This window comes from Aquila chrysaetos, chromosome 9, assembly GCF_900496995.4.
Source record: "Aquila chrysaetos chrysaetos chromosome 9, bAquChr1.4, whole genome shotgun sequence".
NCBI lineage: Eukaryota > Metazoa > Chordata > Aves > Accipitriformes > Accipitridae > Aquila > Aquila chrysaetos.
In genome coordinates, this window is record NC_044012.1 from 40,718,321 (window position 1) to 40,742,347 (window position 24,027).

The 24,027-nt window shown below is 42.6% G+C and overlaps 2 protein-coding genes across 10 annotated transcripts in view; both read left to right on the top strand.

Annotated features, from left to right (window-relative positions):
* C9H12orf43 (chromosome 9 C12orf43 homolog) overlaps positions 1 to 7,569 on the top strand; it is a 29,901-nt gene extending 22,332 nt beyond the window's left edge. For 5 of the 8 annotated variants that reach the window (XM_041125780.1, XM_041125776.1, XM_041125774.1 and 2 more), the window contains 3 exons: positions 1,143 to 1,272; positions 2,033 to 2,114; positions 2,830 to 3,081. The gene's annotated coding sequence lies outside the window, so the exon portion shown is untranslated. Of the gene's footprint in view, positions 1 to 1,142; positions 1,273 to 2,032; positions 2,115 to 2,829; positions 3,082 to 3,470; positions 4,650 to 6,548 lie in introns of those variants that run through there. The other 3 variants (XM_041125773.1, XM_041125775.1, XM_041125779.1) reach the window with 3 other exon arrangements.
* Positions 7,570 to 8,415: 846 nt separating this feature from the next.
* Positions 8,416 to 24,027, top strand: part of SPPL3 (signal peptide peptidase like 3) — a 61,371-nt gene continuing 45,759 nt past the window's right edge. Inside the window, exon 1 of one of the 2 annotated variants that reach the window (XM_030025904.1) lies at positions 8,416 to 8,627. In XM_030025904.1, the coding sequence (XP_029881764.1) occupies positions 8,605 to 8,627 (23 nt within the window). In that variant the 5' untranslated portion in view covers positions 8,416 to 8,604. The remainder of the gene's footprint in view (positions 8,628 to 24,027) is intronic. The other variant, XM_030025905.2, reaches the window with a different exon arrangement.

The following is a 24,027-nucleotide window of genomic DNA, read 5'->3' on the forward strand; positions in this document are numbered from 1 at the left end:
GAGAAGGCGCTGCTGTTGGAAGATCGCAGAGCCCACTCAGAGCTGTGGCAGTGGTGAAGTTCAGCCAGTCTCAGCCCCTGCCAAAGGCTTTGGGCTGAGAGAAAGCCGGACTGGCGGCTTCGCTAGCCTTTGTGCAAGCCCCCGGCAGAGAAGTGTGGCCACTGGGTTTATATGAATGTTCCCAAGACTCACAGGAGGTTCTGGAGCTCTAGCTGACTTCTGTGGCAGAGCATCAAGTGTTCAATGACTTTTTCACTTCTGGCCTTGGCTTGCTGGGTATCTTGACATGCAAATACTAGTTACCTCCATTATAACTTGCTACGTTTATTGCTTAATTGATGAGCAGGAGTAGTGTGCCCACATAATTCAGGGGACTATAGGGCTTGCCCCACTGAGCTTGTGATTCAAGCATATGATAAGAATAGCCCTAGGTGTTGGTTCATGCTGAAAGTCCCTGCCCTATCATCAATTGCCCTGCTTCTCCTGAGGAGTGCTCTGGGTAGGCTTGTGGTTCCCATTTATCATCTATCTCCATCCCTTCTTGATACCAGCCCTGTGCTAAGGTTCTGCTCCCGCCTGTTGGGTGACTTCTTAAAACATGCTTGCTAGTTTAGTTGGAGTCGCTTAGTGCAGTTCTCAGGGAGTCCTTATGACTAAATTGTCTTTTCTGGTCTGAAAATATATTAATGAATCTATCTACTTTGAGTGGCTAAATTAGGGAATAACTTGACGTGCACATGTGGACTTGATGCAGGAGTGTTTCATGCAAATTATTCTTTGTGTGATCAACCGAAGAAGGATTTAAAACTGTTCACAATGGAGGTTTTCTAGGGGCAGCTACCTGTCTCTCTTTATCCACTCCCATCAAGCCTAAGCTAAGAGGAGCCTAGTAGGACTGTCCCCAAACTGGGTAATGTCCCAAGACAATGCTGCAGAGTGACCTTGGCCCCTGTTTTCCCTTTGTGGGCACCATTAGCCATGCTCTCCAGGCTCCTGCGACAACATGCTAAGTCAGCAGCTGACGGATAGAGCTCCTTTGCAGATTGGACCCCCTCCTCCCTCCAGGCACAGCAAGCTGCCCTCGGGCTGCTGGGCTGACCCTCTCAACCAGGACTGCTGTTAACTTTTAGCTTTTATTTCAGATGGCGTCTGCACCCCGAGTACCAGCTCCCCTCCCTGCAGTGAGTTAAAAAAGCTCAGATGGATACAGAAGACTTTCTTTGTGTGGCTAAAAAGAAGCAACAATTTGGAGACCATGTAAAAACATTAAATGTAAGAAATTTTCATGTGAACATTAATGTAAAAAGACATCTCTAGCTTATAAAGAATTTTTTTGTCATACTCCTAATAAAGAGTATTGAAAGAATGGTGAGCTTTATTGGCATTGTCCTATCAATGTTTTGATACAATTTCCATGCATTTTATTTTTTTATTACAGTTTTCCTTACCCCCCCCCCCCAGTAGACATGCCAAAATTACTGGCTGATAACAGTAATTGTCAATTGTAATTACAGTATCCAACTGTGACATATAGTTCTGCATGATATGTCCTTATAATTCAAGGACTCTGCAAACAGAGACAAGATTGTGGGGTTCCTGCAATATGTGACAGGGGATTCTGTCATATCACGTTACTTATTTCTGTCTTTCTTTGGCATGGTGATTTCTTTTACCTAAACTAAGATGGAAAATATTACCATTGTTCTTTGTTTAAAAGATTGTCCAATCTATGTTCTATAAGTCTATATACCTGTTGAATGCTTGAGGGGGGATGGGGAGACAGACCGTTAAGTTTAGACAAAGAAGAGCAATGTTTGTCAATGAAAACTGCAAAAAGAAGAAAACATAGCAACAAATTATCTATCTAAATTGCATGGTTTCAAGGATCCCTTATGTACCCAGAAGTCCTGTTGCTGTTGCTTCTGTTTGCCTTGAAGACCTTCAGCTGCAAAGGCATTTAAAACAGCCTGTCTTGAAACCAGTGAACTTTGAAGTCTATAAAAACCAAACTGAACATCTGTTTGTATGTTAGGACCTCACTGAATGCTTACAACTGGATGCCATGTGGAGAATCCTTAGCTGAATATGGAAACCTTTCAAATACTAAGGAGGAGGTAAATATTCTCTATCACTTTATCCTGAAGGGCTTTTTCCCTTGGTCTGTTAAATTGTCCATTTTAAACTGTAGGAGCCTGGACAATTAACAAAACAACAAGTAAACTTACACACTTTTATCTTTACATCACTGTAACCTGCTGGACTGTGCTAGTGAATGGTTCAGCACTCCATTAAGTATTTCAGGTTCTTCAGTGCAGGAAAACCAGTGAGCTTTTCAGTGTTTCTTAAATGTTATAAATTGCTAGTGGTCAGACCGAAGGAGATTCCTGTTGTGAATTAGCCAGTGCCACGATACTCAGTGGTGAGGTAATAAGAACAGCAGAGCTCAAGGGTGGAAGCTGCAAAGCTTTAACCAGCTAGATTATAGATCTAGTAGTAGAGCAAGAGCTAAATTGTAGAGTGCCATAATCCAGACAACATTCTCCTGTAACTGAATTGTACTCGGATTTTGCCTTGAGGGTGAATATTTGAAAGAAAAGGTCTTGGTTTTCCTATATCCATTTTCATCTATTACCAGTGCTTAGTATATGTTGATTTTTCTTAATTGCAACAATTTTCTGGGTCATGACTTGATTCTCAAGTCACCCTGACTAATGTGATCTTGGTAATTGTGATTGATAGGGGAAATTTTTGAAGTTTGAAGGCACTGAGTGGCACCTGCTTGTTTTTCTCATGTTTGCAGTATCTGTTTTTGTATTTTTTTTCCTGCAGAATTGCTTGTTTTTACTTAGGTGTAATTAATGTGGTGGTTGGGACCCCTCAAATTCAGTGCTTCATTGAGAAGACATAAGCAGCTTTGCAACACTGAACTTGTCAGCTTAATAGCAAGCTCTCAAACACTGTTACATTAACAAATGAGATTGGATGCAGATTGGAGAAATATATCAATTAGTAATCACAAGAAGTCTGTTTTCCATTTTATTTTAATGGCAAGTTTAATAAAGATTATTTAAACACGTTCAACTACTTTTCATTGTCCTATGTACACTTAAATACAACTTCTATGAGGATTTTTTAAAAATTATTTTCTTCTCCTGATGTAGCAGACTGTGATAACACTGTCTCACAGCTATCTTATAAAACTGGGTTCCTGGCATTCTCCCATATCCTTCCAGGCAAGGATGTCTTGGGTTACTCTAATGGAATTCTATCTTATTGGTAAATAATAGTCTGCCTTGATTAACTGTTCCAGTGTAATCCCTTCTCCCCTACATGTAATAAAGTAGTTGAATGAGTAATTAAGTGGATTACTTAACACTTAAGAACGACTGCATGAGAGTATAAATGGGTGTACAATAGGAACATTATTCTTATTTTAGACTTATTGGTCTGTATTCTGCTTATTATACTAGGGCAAAACCAAAGTAATGGACAGCAGAGTCCTGTGAACAGAATGGAAGGCAGAATAGGCTCCCAAAGCCTGACTTCTTGGATCAACACCATTTTTACCTTTGATGTTTTCACTTACTGAATTATATCCATTATTAAGTGTACGTGATGAAAAATACAGTCATTTGCTGGGATAAAGCTAGTGTAATGTGGCTTCAAGGGGCATACAGAGAAGGAAAAAGCCCAAGTATATTTATGATAAAAGTGTTAGCAGCAGGAGCCTGTATAGTTCCCCGAATATGGTGGTAAAATTGCCATTGGCAAAAGAAACACAGAGAAATGGTTCTTCTAATAATTCTTTACCATTTTCCTCTTCTTCCTGCTGAGACTGCTAAATGCTTTGTTGGCCTGAATGACATTAACATCATCCCCTCCTTGAAATGTGAGAGCTATTATTATAATGTTCACCCTTTCTTCTGTGGTTGGGGAAAAGAAAGCTATGCAAGTACAAAAATTGATTATTATTTGTGCATTGGGAGCTTAGTCCCAAATGGCACACGGGAGTGTGAAAAATCGGAGATAATTGTCATTTATATGTTGTTTTCATAGGGTTGGATTTCAGCTATTTCTGCAAACCCCGAGTATCTCAGTGGGAAAGGACTCTCCTGAGTACATGGTTTTCATGTTCCAAATACATACCCATTTACGTTTTAATTTAGCAGTCTTTGTTGTAAATATGTGATTATAATCTAAAATGTGATTTTATAGGGAAGGAAGCTGTTTTTTTCATTGGTGCCTCCTTCCATACTTTCAGTAGTACAATCAGAAGCAGAACAACCTAAACTTTCAGAGCCAAGAAGGGGGCAAGGCTACCTTTTGACTGAGACACTGGCGTAACTTCCCAGTGCCTCCTTACCACTGTTTGTATGGATTCAGTTGCATTCAGAAGAACCAACGTTTTTATCTCCAAAGACAACATTTCTTAAGCTTTGGGAGTCTCAGTTACACTGAGGCTAAGGTGTAACAACCATTAAGAACTGGCCTGGATGCAGAGCTAGAAGGCATGGTGTGATAATGCCATAGGGCACAATGGGCTTAAATTACAGTCTCTCTCTCCCCATTCCTATTCCTGTATGGGGAAACAGGACTGCGTCCTTCTTCCCAGTCATCCATCTGTTCCCCCTTCACTTACTTGCTGTTTCTACCATCAGGGTGAGGATGAGATTGGAGAGCCGGAGCAGCTCTGGAGTTCAGTTAATGAAGGAGTTTCCCACTAGGTGGTAGTGAAGAGAATCGTGTCACATGTACTGGTCAGTGCACATTTTAATTATTTTTATCGAGGGGAATCCCACAAGGATCTTACAAGCAGAATAGCCTAGTGTAGCTCTGAGCTACACTGTCAAAACCGGATCTCTTGATTTTTTTTTTTGCCTTCCCTTTCTGCTCATTTCCATGCTATTTGTTCCTCCCAAAATGAAGCAGCATTGACAACTACACCCGTCATGTCCTTTCCTGAAAGGTGAAGTGTGTACATGAAGTTACTCTGGTTCTCTTTCCACCTCCATTATAGCAGAATCAAGACATGGTTAGCTAAATGTCATCTAATGACATTTAAGCAATTTGGAGGTGAGGATTCTTTGTAGCCAGTACTTTCATCTGATTTTTCTCCACCACACTTGCCTCTGAGAGCTACCCTTCCAAACACAAAAAGAAAAAAAAGAACACCTTATTTTTGTTTGCTGCTAGTTTTGAAATACTTTGACAGGTCTAAGTAATGCATCAGTCTACATCAAAGGTTCCAGACAGAACAGGTATTTTGGAAGGACTTTGTAATGTCAGAGTAAACTGTCACTGAAATTCAGAGTAAAGCTCTCATGTAGGTCCAAAGACAGACCGTACAAAAGATATGCTGAGAAAATTATCTGGGGAATGCAAGCAGTGCTCCAATTTGCAGTAAGAGCAGATGCTGGGTCTGCAAGGAAGAATAAATTTCTCTTGTGAATTCATCCCACCACTATCCTGTAATGATAGAGCAAGCTTGTGAAATCATTTAGTAGTCTAGTCACAAAGCCTGAGATGCTGAAAAAAATTATACTTTAATTGCTCATCAGCTATAAATCATTTGTGCCAAATTAATGTGCTGGAAATTTTGCAAGACTGAGAAATTGGAAGCTATTTCAATAAGGACACAAAGCAGGGATATTGTTTCATAGATACCAGTATCAGTTTTACATCCTACTCTCAGGGAAAAAAAAAAAATTAAGAAAGGCTCTTTAGTACCAAGACAAGGCTGAAGCACTGATTTATCTCTTTCCCTGTATTGATTAAAAAGGATGCAGAGGTTCTTTTTCCCTCTTGCATTTACTCTATCATAATCGGTGAAAAGGGTAGCAAACAGGCATGCTAGAGGCTCTGGGACTGCACCACAGTGGAGTGAGGATTCCAAATTATTCGTCTGTTTTCTAATTATTACTGTAGGTTTTTCTGCTGTGCTGAGGGAGAATAAAGGCAGGGAACTTCTCCATTGTGCAAGTCCTACCCAGAGCCTGAGCATTTTTTTAACAGGGGATGTGCGTACGTGGGAACACCAGAATTACCACCAAAACTGCTTGACTAGGCTGCGTACCCTACAGTTCAACATTCTGAGCATGACTCACTCCTCTCTCCTTGCATCACATCCACCAAAGCTTTCTATACCTACTGAGATGGACACAAGTACTGCGTATGGGGTGTAAGTTGGAGGGCAAAGAGCTATATGGTCAAATAGGGGAGAAGGTTTTTCAAGGTAGCCCGGCCTGAGCTGGATGAGAGGAAATGTTAGCATTACTCGCCATCTAATCTTTCTAGTACACCTAGCTGCCATGACTGACCCCAGCAGGGATCCCAGTAAGCTAGTCAGTCACAGTCCTTTGAATGTTTCCACCTCATAGTTGATAAATCTGATTCTCAAGCAGATTTTAGTAAGTGGGTAGAGTGCTGATTATGTCAGGAGCTCTAAGGTCATTCCTGTCCCCAAGGCCCAAAGGCTGTGAAAAGCACAGAGGATTTGGATGCTGAGGTGTGACGACAACCCAAATCACTTGTTTCCAATGCATATACAGGCATACGGGGCGGGGGGAGAAGCCTTCAAAGTCCAGCACCATCTTACTAAAAAGCACTGTTTAAGTGAAGCACAAGAATCCCAGGCATTCCCTCCACCGAGACCAAGTCAGTCTGTGTTGCATATGCAGCATCTTCCTTCTGCAGCGTCCCAAAACTTCAGGTGGCTGGAACATGTTGCAGTTTCCTCTTTATTGGTGAAGGAACTAAGCTAGCAGAGATGAAGTGAGCCACCCAAGATCCCAGAGACAACTGGTAACAGAACTGAGAAGAAACGAGCCGTTCCTTATCTTCAATCCTGGGTCATGACTACACACCAGCCTAAGTTTTTTTTCCATTTGAGAGAATAAACGAGATGGACAAAATGGAAATTGTTTATTCAATCCACTAATAGAAATAAACTAGAGTGGGCTCCAAATGCCACTTTAGAGGCATCTGGCATCTCTGTAGATGCAACGAGAATGTCTCACTAATTTTTTGAAGATTTTAGCAAAATTGTATTAAGGCACAGAAATTCTCCATAATTTTTTTTTGTTTTTTTTTTTTTAAACAAATACCTAATTTTACCAGACCCGGCCATTGTTCTTCTCTTCATATTGAATGCAGTTACATCACGTCCCAGCTGTATGTTAAAACTGGCTCTTCTCCCTCCCACACCAAAAAGAACAGTGAACGAGACTGCACAGCTAGACTGGAACCATTGCTCTGAACTCCGCAAAGCCCCCCTTGCACAAATCACTGCAAGCGAAGTAACCGGAGATAAGGATTACTCAAGTGAGCAAACCTAAGACACTAGTTCTGCATTTGGCAGAAACGTAACCAAGGACTGTCGGCAGCGGCACCAAAGAAACGCGGAGGAGAGGAGACCAGTATCGACGGCTGCCAGTCCCTCTGCCTGGGACTTGCACAGTTTTAAGACAGGGCTGGTGATAACACGAAGCCTCTGATTTTTTATTTGCTCCAAGTATGTTGAATGTTATTTGCCTGCCTTAAAAAAAAAAAAAAAAAGTATTTTGAGCACTCGATCCTCTTTATTTCACTTGCTTTGTTCAAAAGATAGAGCGACCTCCAGAAACACGCTGTGAACACTCGCATTTATGATTTACCTTACCTGAACTCTGCATTTACCACCTACCCCTCCGTCGGAAGGAAAACCCACCGCAACGGCCACTCGAAGTCCTCCTGGGAGACGGCGGGAACTCGGCGGCCCCGCCGGAACAGCGGCAAGAGCAGCCGGTTTCCCACGCTCGGAGAACCGCGGGACTCTCCCGCTCCGTTAGGCCACAGCCCCGCAAGCCCCGCTCGCCCTCCCCGGCCACCCCACCAGCCCGGGGAAGCCTGAGCCCGCGGCCCTCTGCTCCCGCTTGGCTCTTCCCGGCGGGGACCTGCTCGCTTTTCTGGCGGAAAAAGCTCCGGTTCTCCCGCCCGCTACCCTCCTCCCGGCACACCGAACCCTCCCGCCCGAGCCTGAGACGGCGGCGCCAAGCGCGGCCGGGCCCGACAACCAGCAAACCACCATCGCCTCCTCCTTCGCCCATCGGCGCCTGCGCGCGGCCGGCGGCGGCGGCGGCACGTGAGGGTGTTGTGGGCACGTGACGCCGCGCACCGCCCGGCCCCGCCCCCGGCGCGGCCCCGCCCCCGCCGTGCGCGAGCGCGGGGACGCGGCGCGGCCTGGCCTGGCCGCCCGGTGCCCGCCCTCCCCCCCCCCCGCCCCGCCCCTCGCCGCCGCCCCGCCCGCCGCCTCCTCCTCGCCGGCCATGAGGCCCAGCCCCGCCCCCCCCCGCTCCCCCTCTCGCGGCCTCCCCCTCCCTCCCCGCCACCACCATCGCCCTCTCCCCATCCCCCCCTCCCCGCCCCGCCCCCCCCCCCCCTTCTCTCCCCTCCCTCCTCACACCGCCCGCCCTTCCCCCCGGCCCGCCACTGAGCCCCGGAGCCTGCGAGGCGGAGGAGGAGGAGGAGGAGGCGGAGGAGGAGGAGGAGGAGGAGGAGGCGGCGGAGGAGGAGCCCGGGGCCCGGCCGCCCCGCACAGCCCAGCCGGCCGGCCGCCCAGCCGCAGCCATGGCGGAGCAGACCTACTCCTGGTGAGCCGCGGGGCTGAGGCCGGCCGCCGGCGCTGCGGGCCGCGGGGGTGGGCGGGGGGGAGCGGCCCCGGCGAGGGCCGGGCCGGACCGGACCGGGCCGCGGGGGGTGTTCCGACCCGGCCTCCTGCCGGAGGAGCGGCTCCCGGCGGCGGGGATGGGGTCCCGGTCCCGAGCGGGGAGCGGGGGGTGTGAGGGGAGCCGGCGCCGCGCTTCGCCTCTGGCCGCGGGGACCGCCGGCTGCGGTGGGGGGCTGGGGCATAAAGGGAGCTGCCGGCCGAGGGGCTGCGGCCTGAGGTTTAAGCGCGGCCGAGGAGGAGGAGGAGGGATTAGGGGGAAGGGAGGAGGGACGTCGTGCGAGCGAGGGGATGGGCCGGGGGGGCTGCGAGGGTTCCCCGGCCCCGCTGACAGCCGGGGAGTGGGAGAGGGTCGCCGTGAGGGCTGGCGTGGCTGTCATCCTTCCCTCCGCCGGAGGTCCGCTTGGGTGAGCTGGGTCTCTGCGCGGCCGGAGGTGGTACACGGCGGTCCTCTGGGCCCGGAGCAGGGACGGTGCCTGCGCTCACCTTCGTGAGGCTGCAGGTAATCTCTCTGCCTAAAGGGAGATTTGTGTCAGTGTAGGCTGGCTGGCGAGTCAGTGGCATGTGTGTGTGTGTGTGTGCGTGTGTTTTCACCTAGTGACAATAGGCTTGTTCTGTATACAGGAAATAGAATGAGGAGGAAGAGACCAGTTCCTGTGGGAAGACATGAAGTGTAGCAAATGAGAGGGCATTTTTTTCTGTGTCCTGACACTGTCTCGGGCCTAGCTGGCAGCGGATCAGAGAGACGGGGTTCGGTTTCTTCGTGTAATTTTGTACTGCCACGGATCGCAACCAAAATACCTCAAATAATTTACCTGTGCGCCAGCTCTGTTGACCTGACCGCTGTCGCAATTTAATCGCGATACGGTTACTGCATTTAAATCCATTCCAGTGACATCAACCAGAGTTGTTTCTTACATTTTTTTGAAAAAAGTTATGGTACCCTTATTAAAAAAGGAGTTAAATCTCAGCTTTTGACCTTGGTGTGTGCTGAGTGTGGAGAAGGGATTGAATATGCAAGGAATATTCCTATTCTGAGTGGTTCTGGAAATCTTTCCCATTACTTTTTCAAAACTTGGAACCCAGCGGGGAATTCTGTTCTGCCACATGTTGAGACTTTGGCAGCCCCTTCTCCCATCTCCTGTCACTTCTCTGTCAAGAACCCAATATACGTATTGGTCATTTGCTTTTTAGATGTTCTTACTTTGTTTCTCGAGCTCAGTTCAGGCGGTGGTCTGCTCTGCTTTAAAACAACAGTAAAAAGACGACTTCTTTGACTTGAAGGATTAACTACGCATTGTTACAGTAAATGCGTGTTGGTACAGATTTAGGTGGTTTATTGTAGTTCAATTAGATGTGTCTAGTGAACTATTGTATTAGTGTGTTTTAATTGCAGAACGAAATTATAAATTCGTAAAATACTCAAGGATTTGTCAGCTTTCTTTAAAAAAAATGAATGAAACAAAATGTCAACTGTGCATTATTTTGATCTTTAACTACCTTGCTTTTTGAATGAGTGTTTTTGCTGTCCTAGTATTCTAAAGGGAAGTGTTTTAACCGAGGCTGGGAGGAGGATTAACTCTTTTTTAGGTTGCGTATTTTAGGGGAATGAAGTTGGGATTTAAGTTGTTCTTTACTGCTTGCTAGCTGGATCACAAGAATAGTAGTTCTTTCTTACAGTATTGAGGTTGTAACAGAACAAGGATGTGAGGCTTACGTCTCAAAACACTGTAATTTTGTGTCTATATTCACTAACGCGTCCTCATATTTTTGAGGTTTCTGTCACTTCGCGTTTTGTCCCGTGATCAGCATTGTCTGGGAGCTATGGAAAGAGCAAAAATCCAGTTTCAGACTAAGGAGTCCTGTTCTATAACTTGCGTGCTCTTCTCTGTGGATGCATGTTTAATTACTTCTAGCAACAATCTTGCGTTTGTTTACTTTTAATTGTGGTAATGCAACTCAGCATAGAATTGGCTAGTGCTTTAGTGCTTTTAGGAAAAATGCGCATGTTGTCAGCTGAGGAAACTGGGACTTCTGTACAGAAGAGTTGTACAGAATTGTGTCCAGCAATTAGGGCAGTTGTACAGTTCTGAAGTTGGCAGATCGCATCCTGTCTGTTTGCCGGACCCGGTCCTTTTTCTGTGATGCAACGGCTGCTTTCTCAGAATGAGTGCTTTCCGTGTTCCTCGGTGTAGTGTCTAGCTGCTGTGCAGATACCTTATTTCACATCTGAAAAGACATAATTTGACATTAACAAAAATCCTTTCACGTACCTATCTTTGTATAAATGTAAATTGGTTCCTGGCCGCAGTAGTGTTTCCCTTTTGTCCAGGAGCGTAAGGCTTGATTAAGCCTCTTTTTGTGCATAACTTATCAAGATGTGTCGTAGAATCACTGTAGCTTCCTAAGATATGATAAAGCTTTATTTTGGGTTTCACTTTTTAAAAATTGTCTCAGATGTGTTAGAAATACCTTGAAAAAATGTCCTTGCCAGCTATGATTACCGGACATTAGCATTGTCAAACACTTAGGCAAAAATAGGGCTTCTTTCAGTGACTGACGTCTCTGTTAATGATGTTGTTTCGAAGAGATGAGAACTAATTCTCATTTTGCTATATTTATTGTTCTGTAAACATAAATCTGAGATTTTAAGGTGGGTTTATATTTTTCTTTGGATTACCAAATGAAATTGATTGCAATTACTTCCTTTTATTAAGATACTATAGGAAGGAGGTACTTGCGCTTTTTCTCCATCCCTTTCATAATTTTAAATACGTAAGTTGTCTTTTGTCACTATTCTTGTTATTTCTTGTAACAACCTCTTCTCTTTTTTTCCTTCAGTAGTTCCAACACCTATGACCATCTTAGCTCTTTTTAAATGTCTTAAATAGTCTTGCTGACCCAGTATTTCAGATATAGGTGTGTTATCCCCGAAAGGAGGATCTACTGAGAATTTTGCAGGTGAAACTGAATACTGTCATCCTGGAAAAACTAATTTTAATGCGAAATGTGGGATAAGTGCCAGATGGAAATGCTCCTTCAGAGGATATGCACTTTTTTAGAAAGAAGGTGTTGGCTTGTCAGTAGTGAGTAGAGAAACTTTCTTTGTGAAGTACCTGCAATAATAGAAGGAAGTTATCAGAGCTATGTATGATACTGCTGTTACTCAAATCTTCAAGCCACAGAGGAACGCCACTGCTGGGTCGCAAGGTTGCTCGTGATGTTCTAGATTAAATGAGAGCTGAAACTAATTTTCTGCGAGTGGAAGGGACTGGGAGAGGAAAGAGGTTGTGGAATACCCCTTTTCCGGGACTGGGTAGTGATAAAAGTTCCTGCTATAACAGGGGAGGGAATAAATACGGGAAGAGCTGTTTGCCCATCACCAAAGTGTGAGTAAGAAGTTAGTAAATGCCAAGGATTTTATCTTGAGGCACCAAGCTGTTGGAAGTATTACAATAGATGAATATGGAAGCAGCAGGACCTAGATCATTACTTCGTGAAATACTTGGTCTTTCCTTAATTTCTGGCACCTTGTGGTGAGATTTTTCTACAGGATCCTACTTAGAGGGCACAGCAGCATGCGTATCTTGTTTATCTTCAGTTAGTAGGTGTTTAGTGTTTTTCAAGGCCTGATGTAACACCCCCTCCCTTTTTACTGTTGCCCAGTCTGGCAATAGAGATTGCTTTGTTCCTTTTTTGCCCTTTGAATGCACAAAAGATTTTCACAGCTTCCTTCATATGTGAAGAGAGAAGGGGATTTCTACACCAAAACCAAATATATTTTTAATTTTTCCTTTCCCAGAGCTTGTATAAGAGTAATACAGATTGCAATGCGTGCGTGTCCTGTCAGGGTGATGATTAGGAGACAGTCTGGGAGGGTAAGCTAAGAACAAAAAAAGAAGCCGCTGTATTGAGTCACTAAGCTTAAAAACAACTGAACTCCCTCTTAAATGTTTTAATCAGTGGAATGATTCTTGTATTAGCCATCAAATGTTTGATGAGTGAAATGGTGGTATATTTAGAAGCTTCTCTACGTAATGCAAAGGGCGTGGAAATTAAGTCTAATGATGTGTCAGAGTAATCAATAAAGCTGCTGGGTTTCGGAATAAGTGTAAATGTACAATGCCATCTTTGCTCCTGGAGAATTCAAATCAGTTGGTGTTAAAAATCTTTCTAGATTCAGAAGTCTTGAGAATTTGCTTTCATTGCATTTAAGCATTTAACATGCTACTGCCATGAATTAAAATACAGTCTCTTCCAGGACTGAGGTAGTGCTTTTAAGTCTTAGTTGGCTGGATTAGATGTATATGTGGGAGGGTAGGGAGTAAGAGGAGCTACAGCTTGTTGACAGAACTTGTCAAGTGCTAGTAAAATAATTTTTTGCATTCAAGATTTTTTACTAGCTTTGCTCAGTTTAGGTTGAGAGACCTTAACGGACTAATTAAGGTGTTTTGAGGATGGGAGGCAGTTTACAACAGAAACAAACCAAAACATTCACCTGAATTTTTAAGGTATCGCACTTTTTAGGCGACAGATTGCAAAGCAGATAGATGAAATTCTGTTGTGTGTACTGTCTAAAATCTGTTGTGAAAGCTTGGCATGCAAACATGGAGTTTGGCCTTTAATCTTACATTTTTCAGGAACTGAAATTACAGGCCACGTTCCATTTTAACGATTGTTAGAAGCCTCCTGAGGACAAGGATGTCATTGTATGAATGTGTGTGAGTATTTGGCATCAGAAAAGTGACTTAAACCTCAGTAAATCTGAGAATATCAGGTTTATAGTTAATATGTTTGTCTTCCAGTGCCAGTGTCACTTCACTTGTTTGTTATCCTCCCTCTAGCTTTTGCTCTCTCATTGTATGTCTACAGCACTGGACTGAAAGACAAATAAGGTAAAGAGCATGGGCTTAGTTGAAGCTTACAGTTACTTGAATGTGCACATATATAATGACACTGATTAGCAAAGAGAAAAAAATTGTCCCGCTTCAATGCAAAGGCTGTATTTACTAACATATTAATAATTTTTAAAGAAAAATTTTAAAGTGAAGAACATGAATCAATGTTTTCTTGGTGCTGATGTGCAGTACCTGTTTTAATTAAGAGTTCTGTCAGTTCTGCAGTTAGCCTTTTCAGGATATTCCGGCAGCAGAAGTTAGTGGTTCCTTGCTTTTTACCCAGTGATTAGAGAACTTTGCCAGGATATAGGAGATCAGTTCCATCCCCCAGTGTTTCTGACCTTGGGTGTCTCACCTTCCAGGGGAGTGCTCTCATCACCAAACAATGTGTTATTCAGAGATTGAGCTTTGTGTGTCCATTGAAATCTGTTTCACTTCATATAGAATACTGTAAATATTTGCTGGGCCAGGAAGCAGGCATGCCTTTCTGCCTTCATGATCAAAATACTAATTTGGGATTGTCGGGGACCTGGGTTCCACTTCCTGCCTTGATAAAAATGTAGTTCGGAAGACCGAAGGGGCTGTAGTCTGTGGGGGTAGTTCAGGCTGCTTTTCGAGAGATGAGTTTGAATTCCCACAAAGAGAAGACGACCTGAATATGATTTCCTGTGTCATAGATAAATGAGCTGTTAGGTGTGTGGATCTACCATTATCACTACCTTTTCTTGTGGTTTGTGTCAGTTTTGATGAGCCTGAGAGCATCTCTTTCTTCTATTGAAGGGTGTGATCCAATAAAGTAGTTGCTTATTTTGTGCACTTTGGGAGTTTGGTATGAGTGAAGCAACCTGATGCTGTTGGAATTTGAGGAATTGTGTGTGGACCACCAAGCAGGCCAGATGAATTGAGGATATTAAGTTCTTCTGAGATTAGTTGTGTTTTGGTGAATACCACGGTTTTAAATACTAGATTCAGTTGCTGAAATCTCTGTCAATAATCGGTTGTCACTGCAACACAGTGCCAAAAAATGTGTACTTATGAAACCTTCCTACAAGAAGTAGTTTGGAATACGTGTCATGCTTTTTAAAATGCAGTGATTCCAATTTCCCAAAATTTGGAAGAAGAGCAGAACGGATTCTGGTCTTTTTTAGTATCTCAGCTATTTTATTTCGTTATTTCGGTAATGTGATGTATCAACATCTCTGGCATACGTGCCACCATCTTTATTGCCCTTTGACATTTTATGATGACTCTAGGCATTACAGTATACTCTAAAACCAAATAATTGACACAAGCCATTTAGTCAAACAGTCTAATTTTAATTCTGGTGACAGCTGAGTAAAGTTTCCAGGAAGAACCAAGGCTGAAATTGGTCATTGTGCACATTTTCTCATTGGTGCTACGTTGCTTTGGTGTAACTGAGAAAGATTAAAATTTGAAACAGTTCAGCCAATTATGTGGGTTGAGTGGAGTGAAACACAAGCTAGTGTGCTAGCTGAACTGGATCCAGGCAATCAAACTGACTTTGAAAGTTGATGATTTAATAAGATTAATAGGGCGTATGTGTCATTGCAACACTTCCTGGTCCCCTTTCTCCCTCTCTAATTCTTCTGAGGATGCTAACGTTGACGATCTTTTCTCCTACATCTTTTACAAGTGGTGTCTGTGCTTGAAGTACTCTGATCTGCCAGACCAGGGTTTTCCTGTCATGTGCCATCCCTACAGAAACTCGGCTCTCATGATACACTAAGTGTCTCTGTCTACCAGAACCACCATGATGACATTATCCTGGAACTGATTAATTGTGTAGCTGTTGTGCTGTCATCTTCATTATTAGATTCTGTTGAGTATTTCTTTTTAGGGCCAGGTCTAAGCCTCATGTCGCAAATTCCCTTCGATAGCCTCCGTATCTGTATGTGACATTTAAGTGGCATGGTGTAGACAGGGGTGTCAGAAAGTCAGAACGTTCTGCTGACTTTTTGGAAAGATACCCTGTAAGTGTTAACGAATCAGTTAAACCAGAACATTTTTAATATCCTACGACAACAAGGATTCAAAATAACAAATATATTAAATGAGACGATCCTTATACTTTGCTGTGTGGGGACAGGGTTTAAGGATGGAGTGGCTTTTTTTTTCAGGGTGTCAGAACAGAGGTTCTTTAAAATCATCATAGCCAGTGTCCTGAAGTAGAGGGGAACACACTAAGAAAATTATTCTCTGTTGCACATTGTTGTGCTTAAGATGCCTCCCTTATTCCTGAAGTTGCCCATGTAGAAGTTAGAGAGATATACAATCATATCTTACAGTTTATATATGATAGCGTTTTCCCTAACCAGTGGAATCTGAAAGGAAAATGATGGTGTTTGACTCTCATTTCTTCTCTCCTTCTTCCTTCTGAAAACAGTATTTTCTTCTGTGTCTGTCAGGTTTGGATGTTCTTTCTTTACTTCTTGTAGCTAGTTCATAGGCTTTTGACCCAAGAAAGTATTTTCCTATACAGCACAGGTAAGTAGCTGAAGACTGTGAGATGATTCTCTTCCATTTTTACACCTTAGCCACATTTCTGCAGGCATTTCCACAACAGAGGTAGGGTGGGGGAAGCGGGGGGAGACCCAAGGGGTTCCACCCTCTGTTCACACACACAATCTTTAACTTTAGGCATGAGTTGGCAATCTTACCTGCAGGAATAGGCTGAATCTAGATTATTCTTCAGTCCAGCTGCTGGAAAAAAATAATGTGCTGTGCAGTGTGAACTACTGGCTTATAAAGCCGAACACCCTCCATTCCTCTGGTGTTATTGATTAGTTCTACCCAGTCAGTGCTCTTCTGCTTGCCACTTTCTGTCTCGAAAGCCTGAATTTACTTCTTCATTCCTATGGACTCTGCTGGTTTTGGACAGAGGTATCTTTAAAAAGTCCTTTTGTTGATCTGATAACTAGCCAGAAGATAACTTCTAGTAAATTTGCAATGATACATAATTTTAAATAACTTTAAAAGTTTGTCAGAAGTTTACAGAGATCAATAGAAATGTTAAGAATTTACAGAGTTCTGCTGAATCACAGAAGTTTGGGAACTCCGTGCTTACACCATTTTCTCATGTCAGTAGTACTGCAAATAGCAACTTCATGCTAGAATAGCAAAAGCACTGTACAGATGGATTCATGGTGCAGCCTAGTTTTGGGTGGTACAAAAAATGAAGTGGTCTCAGCATGTAAATTTACTGCACCTGTCTCTACAGCAGTGAAGCACAGGTAGTTTTGCAGGGGGTTTCTCCACACAGGTTAAGCTAGTAGCAAGTGTATATCCTCAGGATTTATTTTAATTTCATTAGTTACTTGGATTAATAAGTTCAGCGTACTCCACTTGAGAGAGCGTAGCTTGGGCAAGAACTAGCATTACAAAATGTTTGAGCGTTGTGGTAGTGTGATCAGCAGGACAGAGTTGAACACAGCAGCTGCGTTACGGCGCTTTCTGACGCTGTGTTAGTTCTGGTGTCTGTGGCACTTAGCAATCTGCCATCCCTTCTTCTGTTGGATAGCTAGCTCCAATTTAAAACTTGATTTAAATTTATTTGGAAACTGTTGTAGTGGGTAGAAATTCAACAATGAATTCTGAATAATCATTGTAATTAGGATCAACCAGCTGTTGGTACAGATGTGTTGGACATAGAAGACCAAAGCTCAATGGTATGTTGTTATACAAAGGACTGTTTTTACTAGTCTAAATTTACCACTTTCAAGGCTACAGTTCTGATTTATCTCACCATCATCTGTGTCAGATCCATTTGGCAAGATAAAATAGGTGTAGCATGGCTTTGACTGACTTAGTCAATGGGAAGTCCGTTTTCCAGCTGACTGTTAGCTAAAGGTGAGGTTGGTGAAATAGCAGGAGGCAAACGGAGCCAACAGAGCTGGATTGTATGGATTTCTGTAGCCTGTATTACAGACTGGTGTGGTGAGGTATGTTTGTGTCTTGCTTTCTAGGTTTGATGGCGCAAGGTCATTCTGGTCCTTTTTAGAAGTTCAGATTGATGGTCTGTTTGCTGGAGGAAAGATTAGCTGTTCTGTGAACTCTTTTCTTGAGGTGGCTGATCCTATACCTTCACTTGAATTGCTGCTCTGAGAAGTTAGCACAAAGGGCTAAAAGCTCTCATGGGGAATATTATGATCTCTGCAGGGTTTTGAAGATAAAATGTAGAATCTAATTAAGCTTTATGTTGAAAATAGTTTAAAGAGCTTTTTTTTTTTCTCTCAAAAAAGGAAACTTTAAAGCTAAATAGTGAAGAGCTGGACTTTTTTTTAAATTTTCTGCTAACGACTACTTCTAAAGCAGATGCAGCTGTAAGCAGTTACAGATGGTACAGAACAGAAAGAACCTCTTTATCATACTTAAGTGCCTTACAAGAACCCCAATGTTAGTTTTCCAGCTAGTTATCTTTCTCTTTATTTTTTTATGTTTTTGCAGATGGAACATAAAAAAGAGCTACCTTAAAGCTAAATCAAAAGATGAAAAAAGCCTGCCGTAAACCAGAAATAAATTCTCTGCAGGGTGCTTTACTGGAAGAAGTTTCATAAGATTCCCAAAGCATCCTCTCTAAAGAATGTTCCTACTTTTTGTTGTTGTCACAAACAAAGATATTTGGGCTAGAATTTGTTGAAAACAGTCTCCATCTGTTCTTCTGCTGCCTGTTTTTTGCACCTGGAACTGAAGCTGCTACCTGAAGCCTGACACTCTCAAGTGTTTTAATGTACCGTGCTTCTCTTGCACGCTGGTTGTAAAGGCAGAGATCAGGCCTTGTCCAGTCTGTGACAGGACACCTTCTCTCATGTATGCAGTGTATTTATCTGTAAAGTGGCCACATTTGTTACTGTCCACACCTTTTTTTTTGAGTTTGCATCTCTCTTAATTGGAGGTAGCAAAAACAAGGTGCCTGTTTTGACGGGCTGTATTTTGTATTTTCATGCCAGCTGAATCCCCTTGCTTCACTTCATGCAGTTGTGAATAGTCACGTTCGCTTCAGAATCTCACCAGCCATCATCTGACAACATTAATTTGTCTTGATACAGACCCAGCATGATGAAAGCTGCTTAAATCTGGCTAGGCAGACTGGATACTCTATAGTTTTGACTTGTACAGGAATATACTTTCAACATTGTCACTGAAGATTCATAGTTTGGTGCTGATGGTGTTAACTCATTCTTTTATGGATTTTTTATGAAAATAATGTTTAATTCTACCTAGGCATGTAATGATAAAGTATATATCATAATCCTGTACTGTGCGGGTAAGTCAACTCATCAATAGCACTCAGAGCTGCTCTTTCTGTATGACAAGGTCATATTGATCAATTTGACTTTGGTTTTGGGCTTGTTGATTGTAAGGCCTGGTTGTTAAATGCTTTGATTAAACTATTAGTTGTTAGTTTTATTTTTTGATTTGACTTCTGAATACATTGCTAAAAAGAGTTTGGATTTCCAAGCGCGTAATCAATAAAATACTGGCCTAAGTGTCAGAGGTATGAGGTGTGGTTTTGTTCTGTTTTTTTAAGTAAACAGTAGAGTCAATATAGATGAGATAACATCCTCATTTCTGACTTTAGTGATAAAAACAAACAACCTTTTTTCTGATTAGAGAGCCTACTACATTTTGATACCTTTAAAAAAATATTAGAATCAAGGTATTCTGAATATTTGTAACTTAAGTACGGGAATTGCTGTGGAAATTCATAGAATCATAGAATGGTTTGGGTTGGAAGGGACCTTAAAGATCATCTAGTTCCAACCCTCCTGCCGTGGGCAGGGACACCTTCCACCAGACCAGGTTGCTCAAAGCCCCATCCAACCTGGCTTTGAACACTTCCAGGGAGGGGGCATCCACAACTTCTCTGGGCAACCTGTTCCAGTGTCTCACCACCCTCACAATGAAGAACTTCTTCCTTTCATCTGATGTAAATCTACCCTCTTTCAGTTTAAAGCCATTACCCCTTGCCCTATCACTACATGCCCTTGCAAAAAGTCCCTCTCTGGCTTTCTTGTAGGCCCCCTTTAGGTACTGGAAGACTGCTATAAGGTCTGCCTGGACCTTTTTCCAGGCTGAACAACCCCAACTCTCAGCTTGTCTTCATAGGAGAGGTGCTCCAGCCCTCTGATCACCTTCGTGGCCCTCCTCTGGGCTCGCTCCAACAGGTCCGTGTCCTTCTCCTGTTGGGGGCCCCAGAGCTGAACGCAGTACTGCAGGTGGGGTCTCATGGAGCAGAGTAGAGGGGAAGAATCGCCTCCATTGACCTGCTGGTTACGCTTCTTTTGATACAGCCCAGGATACAGTTGGCACCGAGTTAAACCTTGAAATAACAAAATTTTTTTTTTATATTGGGATGGAAAGATGTGTTTTGTCTAGGAAGTAATGCAGCATTCAGATCAATATTCTCCACACCTGAGAGGACTTCACAGTGTCTTTGTACACGAAGTCTTAGGTGAGTGTTCTTCCATCAGTTTGGCCAGCTACATTTTTGAATCTATGTCAACTACAAAGTCATGATACCTAGTTGTTGGAAAAGATAGAGACCCTGGGGTCTCTGCTAGGGTATCTTCCTGGGACCTATTCTAGGATTTAATTTAATTCTTTCTGGTAGTGCCTGCATATGTACATGTTAAGCTTTTCTGTAGCAGTCATTGCCAAAATGCCTGTATCTCACAGATGAACCAGTTGTATGGTTCTAGTACGAGTATTCTCACACTCTTCTTGGTCTCTGAACCACTGTGGAGCTTCAGTTGTTGCATTTCCTTTATGATGAGGCAGTGACTTACCAAAGAGGTGAGATTTGCAGCACGTTCTGCTATCGGAGTTCTGCTCTGCATGATCAACTCTTATCACTTACAGAAAGAAACGTTATGACTGTGAATAAACACCTCTTTTATTGGGCCTTGACTCCAGCGAGTATTATACTCCAGATAGTTAGAGCAAGGTTAGTGGAAGAATATCTGTACTGCTGGATCTAGATGTGTTGACAGTTACAAGGTCCAGAACTGGGCACAGACTTTATAGTGGTCTGGGGCAGTTTGTTCTCTGGGAGTGAAGCTTTGATGAGAACCTAGGGATGGATGCCCATGCAAGATGAGGAGCAGGGCTAGAGGGAGAGCCTGGTGATAAAGGATGGAGCTGGCCACAAGGCAAAGAAGTTAAGCAGGAACATGCACAGAATGTTTTTAGGTAATACTTTGAGAGCGAGTTAGGCCACTCAAGGCGGACTCTCCAGTATAATATATGTGTCTTGAGTGAAACTGTATACTTAGAAGAGGATCAACTTCATCTCCTGGTTTTGGCTTGTGGATGAGATCAAATATAGCATTGAGTAGTGGTATTCCTTTGTGTGCCTGTTAGGAAACCTGCTGTACTTTTTCTGTGTGGTATTCTCTGTTCTGCTTCAGATGGAGATACTTACTTTGGTCTGAACTTCTTTGGTTTAGTCTGTTACCTGCCTCTCTGCATCCCATAGGAAGTCAGGTTACAGATTTGTTAAGATTTATTGTCTTAAATATTTAAGTGTTCTTTTTGCTCAGTGTGTTGTTTCCTGTTGAAGCAAAGCTGCCAAAATGATTACATATTTGTTTTACAGTGCTTTACAGTAAGATTTTCAAGGTGAAGTCATTTATTAGGTCCTCAGAGGCAATACAGCTTGTCCTGTCTGTAGTGCTGGATTATTTGTGCTTTTCAGTTGAGGTCTGCCTGGTTAGCTCTTGGTGTAGCAAACTGAGCAGTCACTTCAGTTCACACAATTAAGACACCTTGGCAGGCGTCTGACCACTGTGGCCGTGCAAAATCTGCACTTGCCTGAATGGGCTGAAGGACAGTCTCAGCACAGCAGCGTTGCTGTGGGGCCCTTCGCACTGGGGTTTCTCTTGCAGAATATTGCAGGCTAACAGATGTACAGGAATTTCCCTACATATCCTGAGAGTCCTCTCCTTCTGCTACATAATTAATCTGTTTTCTTTTGTCATTGCCCTTTTTTAACTGCTTGCTGGCACCATGACAACCATAATATTCTGCATATGATTGAGTGTTGATAAATATGGCCGGGATGATGTGCCTTGGCTCAGTTGCACATTAGATGAACTTAGCCCTGGATCTTCAGCGGATGTCTGATACTCGGGTAATATGGCTGTAAGAGGAGCAAAGGGAGGAAGGTGAAGTTGATCTATTAGTCATATAAAATAGTTATCTTGAACAACCTTCAGAAAAATGCCATTTCTGGACTTGGATTACTGACAGTGTCTGGGACGAGGCTGAATTGCATTACTAGAAGACATGCTGTGTTTTCTTATGTTAAAGACTCAATTATCTGGAACCTTGTTCAAATAACTTATTGCTTCAGTTCTGGAAAACACTAATACAGTTCCCTTTCATTATGGTAAAGTGTGAAAATTTGTTATCCCTTGTTACTAATAGTAGCCTTGAATTTACTGTTTGTAGTTCAACTATTGGCAGTTTTTTGTAATGGTATTTTTCCATGCTATTAGGAAACTTGCTGTTGAATATCCTGTATCTTGTTACTGCATAGGAAATGGATAGCTTTGGATGAACAGGATTCCAGAACTCCATGGCAATTTATTAATAGGGTCTACATGACTAATTTGGAAAGCCTGCAGGGCCATAGTCTTTCAAAATTTAGACCTGTTTGTTGAAGTGAGATAACAGAATCTCCTGACCCCTCCGGACACTGAATAATGCCCCCAATCATCTGAAGAGATCCAACTTATCCTCCATTTCTCTGGGTTATTAAATCTTTTGCTGGCAATTTGTGCAAGAGAGAGGAACAAAGGAAATAATTTAAAAACAGTTGTAGGAATTATGTGAATTCATGATTCTTAGAAAGTATGGTGCCTTATCGGGGGAGTGATGTGCCATATTTTTTCCATGCAAGCTATTCAACACTGATAAAATCAAGCAAGTATTTAGATTTTCTTAAGGTTGTGGACACCTGAGGACAGTGACTCTGCAATTTGCCCAGCTAACAAATTCATAATGCCCTTATTTTGGAAACAAAGGTTGCTTGAGTAGTAGATGTTTTGTAACTAAAAGCGTCTTGGGTTTATAATATGTTGAGATATTTTTTAGAAATCAGTGCTAGGTGGATGTTTTCTTGATGATGGGGGACTCCTCAATTAAATTTTTAGCATGTTTGTAAATAAGCTTCCTCCCCCCCAGCTTTTTTTTAATGTTGTGTTACCAAACTCAAAGATATGCCACCACCCCCTCTTTCTGATACAAGGCAGTGCGGAACATAAGGCTAAAGGGTAATAAAAATCCCGCACAACTCTGTAATACCATTTGCAATTTTCATCACAAAAGTCATTTTTTCCAATCTTTTTATTGTGGTATAAATGTATCAGAGATGTACCAGAACTTGCTTTTGATTTTGCAATTGGGTAAGTGACTAACCTGTGTTGGCTTCGTCTCTTCCCAAGAGGAAAGATCACATGAATGTGAAGGTGTACTGGGTAAGGTTCAAGGAACGTGTTGTGTTTCTGCTGCCATGTGGTTAGCGGTGTGGTTCCTAATTCCTCTTAAGGTGTTGCTCTGTTTTAGGTCAGCTACAAAACCTTCTTGCTGCCTAGCCAAGCTATGCATTCCCCACTGGAAAGTTACAAAAACTCTCTTAAGTAAAAACTGTGGAGGGAGCAGCTGAGAAACCCTTTATGTAACTGTGTTGGTCAGATTTAAGATCCATGTTGTTGTTTTCATGACACTAAGAGAGAATTGGAAGTCCGTGATCTCAGCAGAGACCTTAACGGCAAGGTAATCCGTTACCTGCTTTGCTTATTAACAAGCCATTGTGTTCTGTACCAAGTGTAATTTTCATACCAAGACATATTGCATCTCTATAGTTGAAATGGGAGTTATGAGCCGGTGTGTGGTCCTGAATCTTCTGTTCAATTTGGGGTGTAGCCATTAGTCCGGCATTTTGTTTAAATAGCAGCTTTGCATTGCATATGCTGGAGTTGAAAATATTTCTGTTTTATCACTTCTTAGACTCGTTACTGTAAAGTGCTTGTCTCTTAGAAAATACAAGCAGTGTTGCAGATCATTAGCATTAGCAAAAAAACCCCAATATTAACTGTTAAAGGATTCTCCTTAAAAAGAAATTCCTTGTAACTAGTCATTAAACTTGTCTGTATGGACAGTTAGCTCTGGGCAGTTCTCTGATGCTTTTTCTGGCTTATTTGTTTATTCTGACACTTCAGATTGTTTGGTTTATTCACTAATTATAAAGGGAAATGTTTTTGCTGTTCTAGAACATCCTCTGTTTTAAGATGCCAGAGACTTGAGCTGTCTTTTGTAGTGTCACTTGACTATTCCAAACTGTTCTGGAGAAAGAATGATTGACTCTGGAAGCACTAAACTTAAGTTTATTTTAAATTAAATAACCTG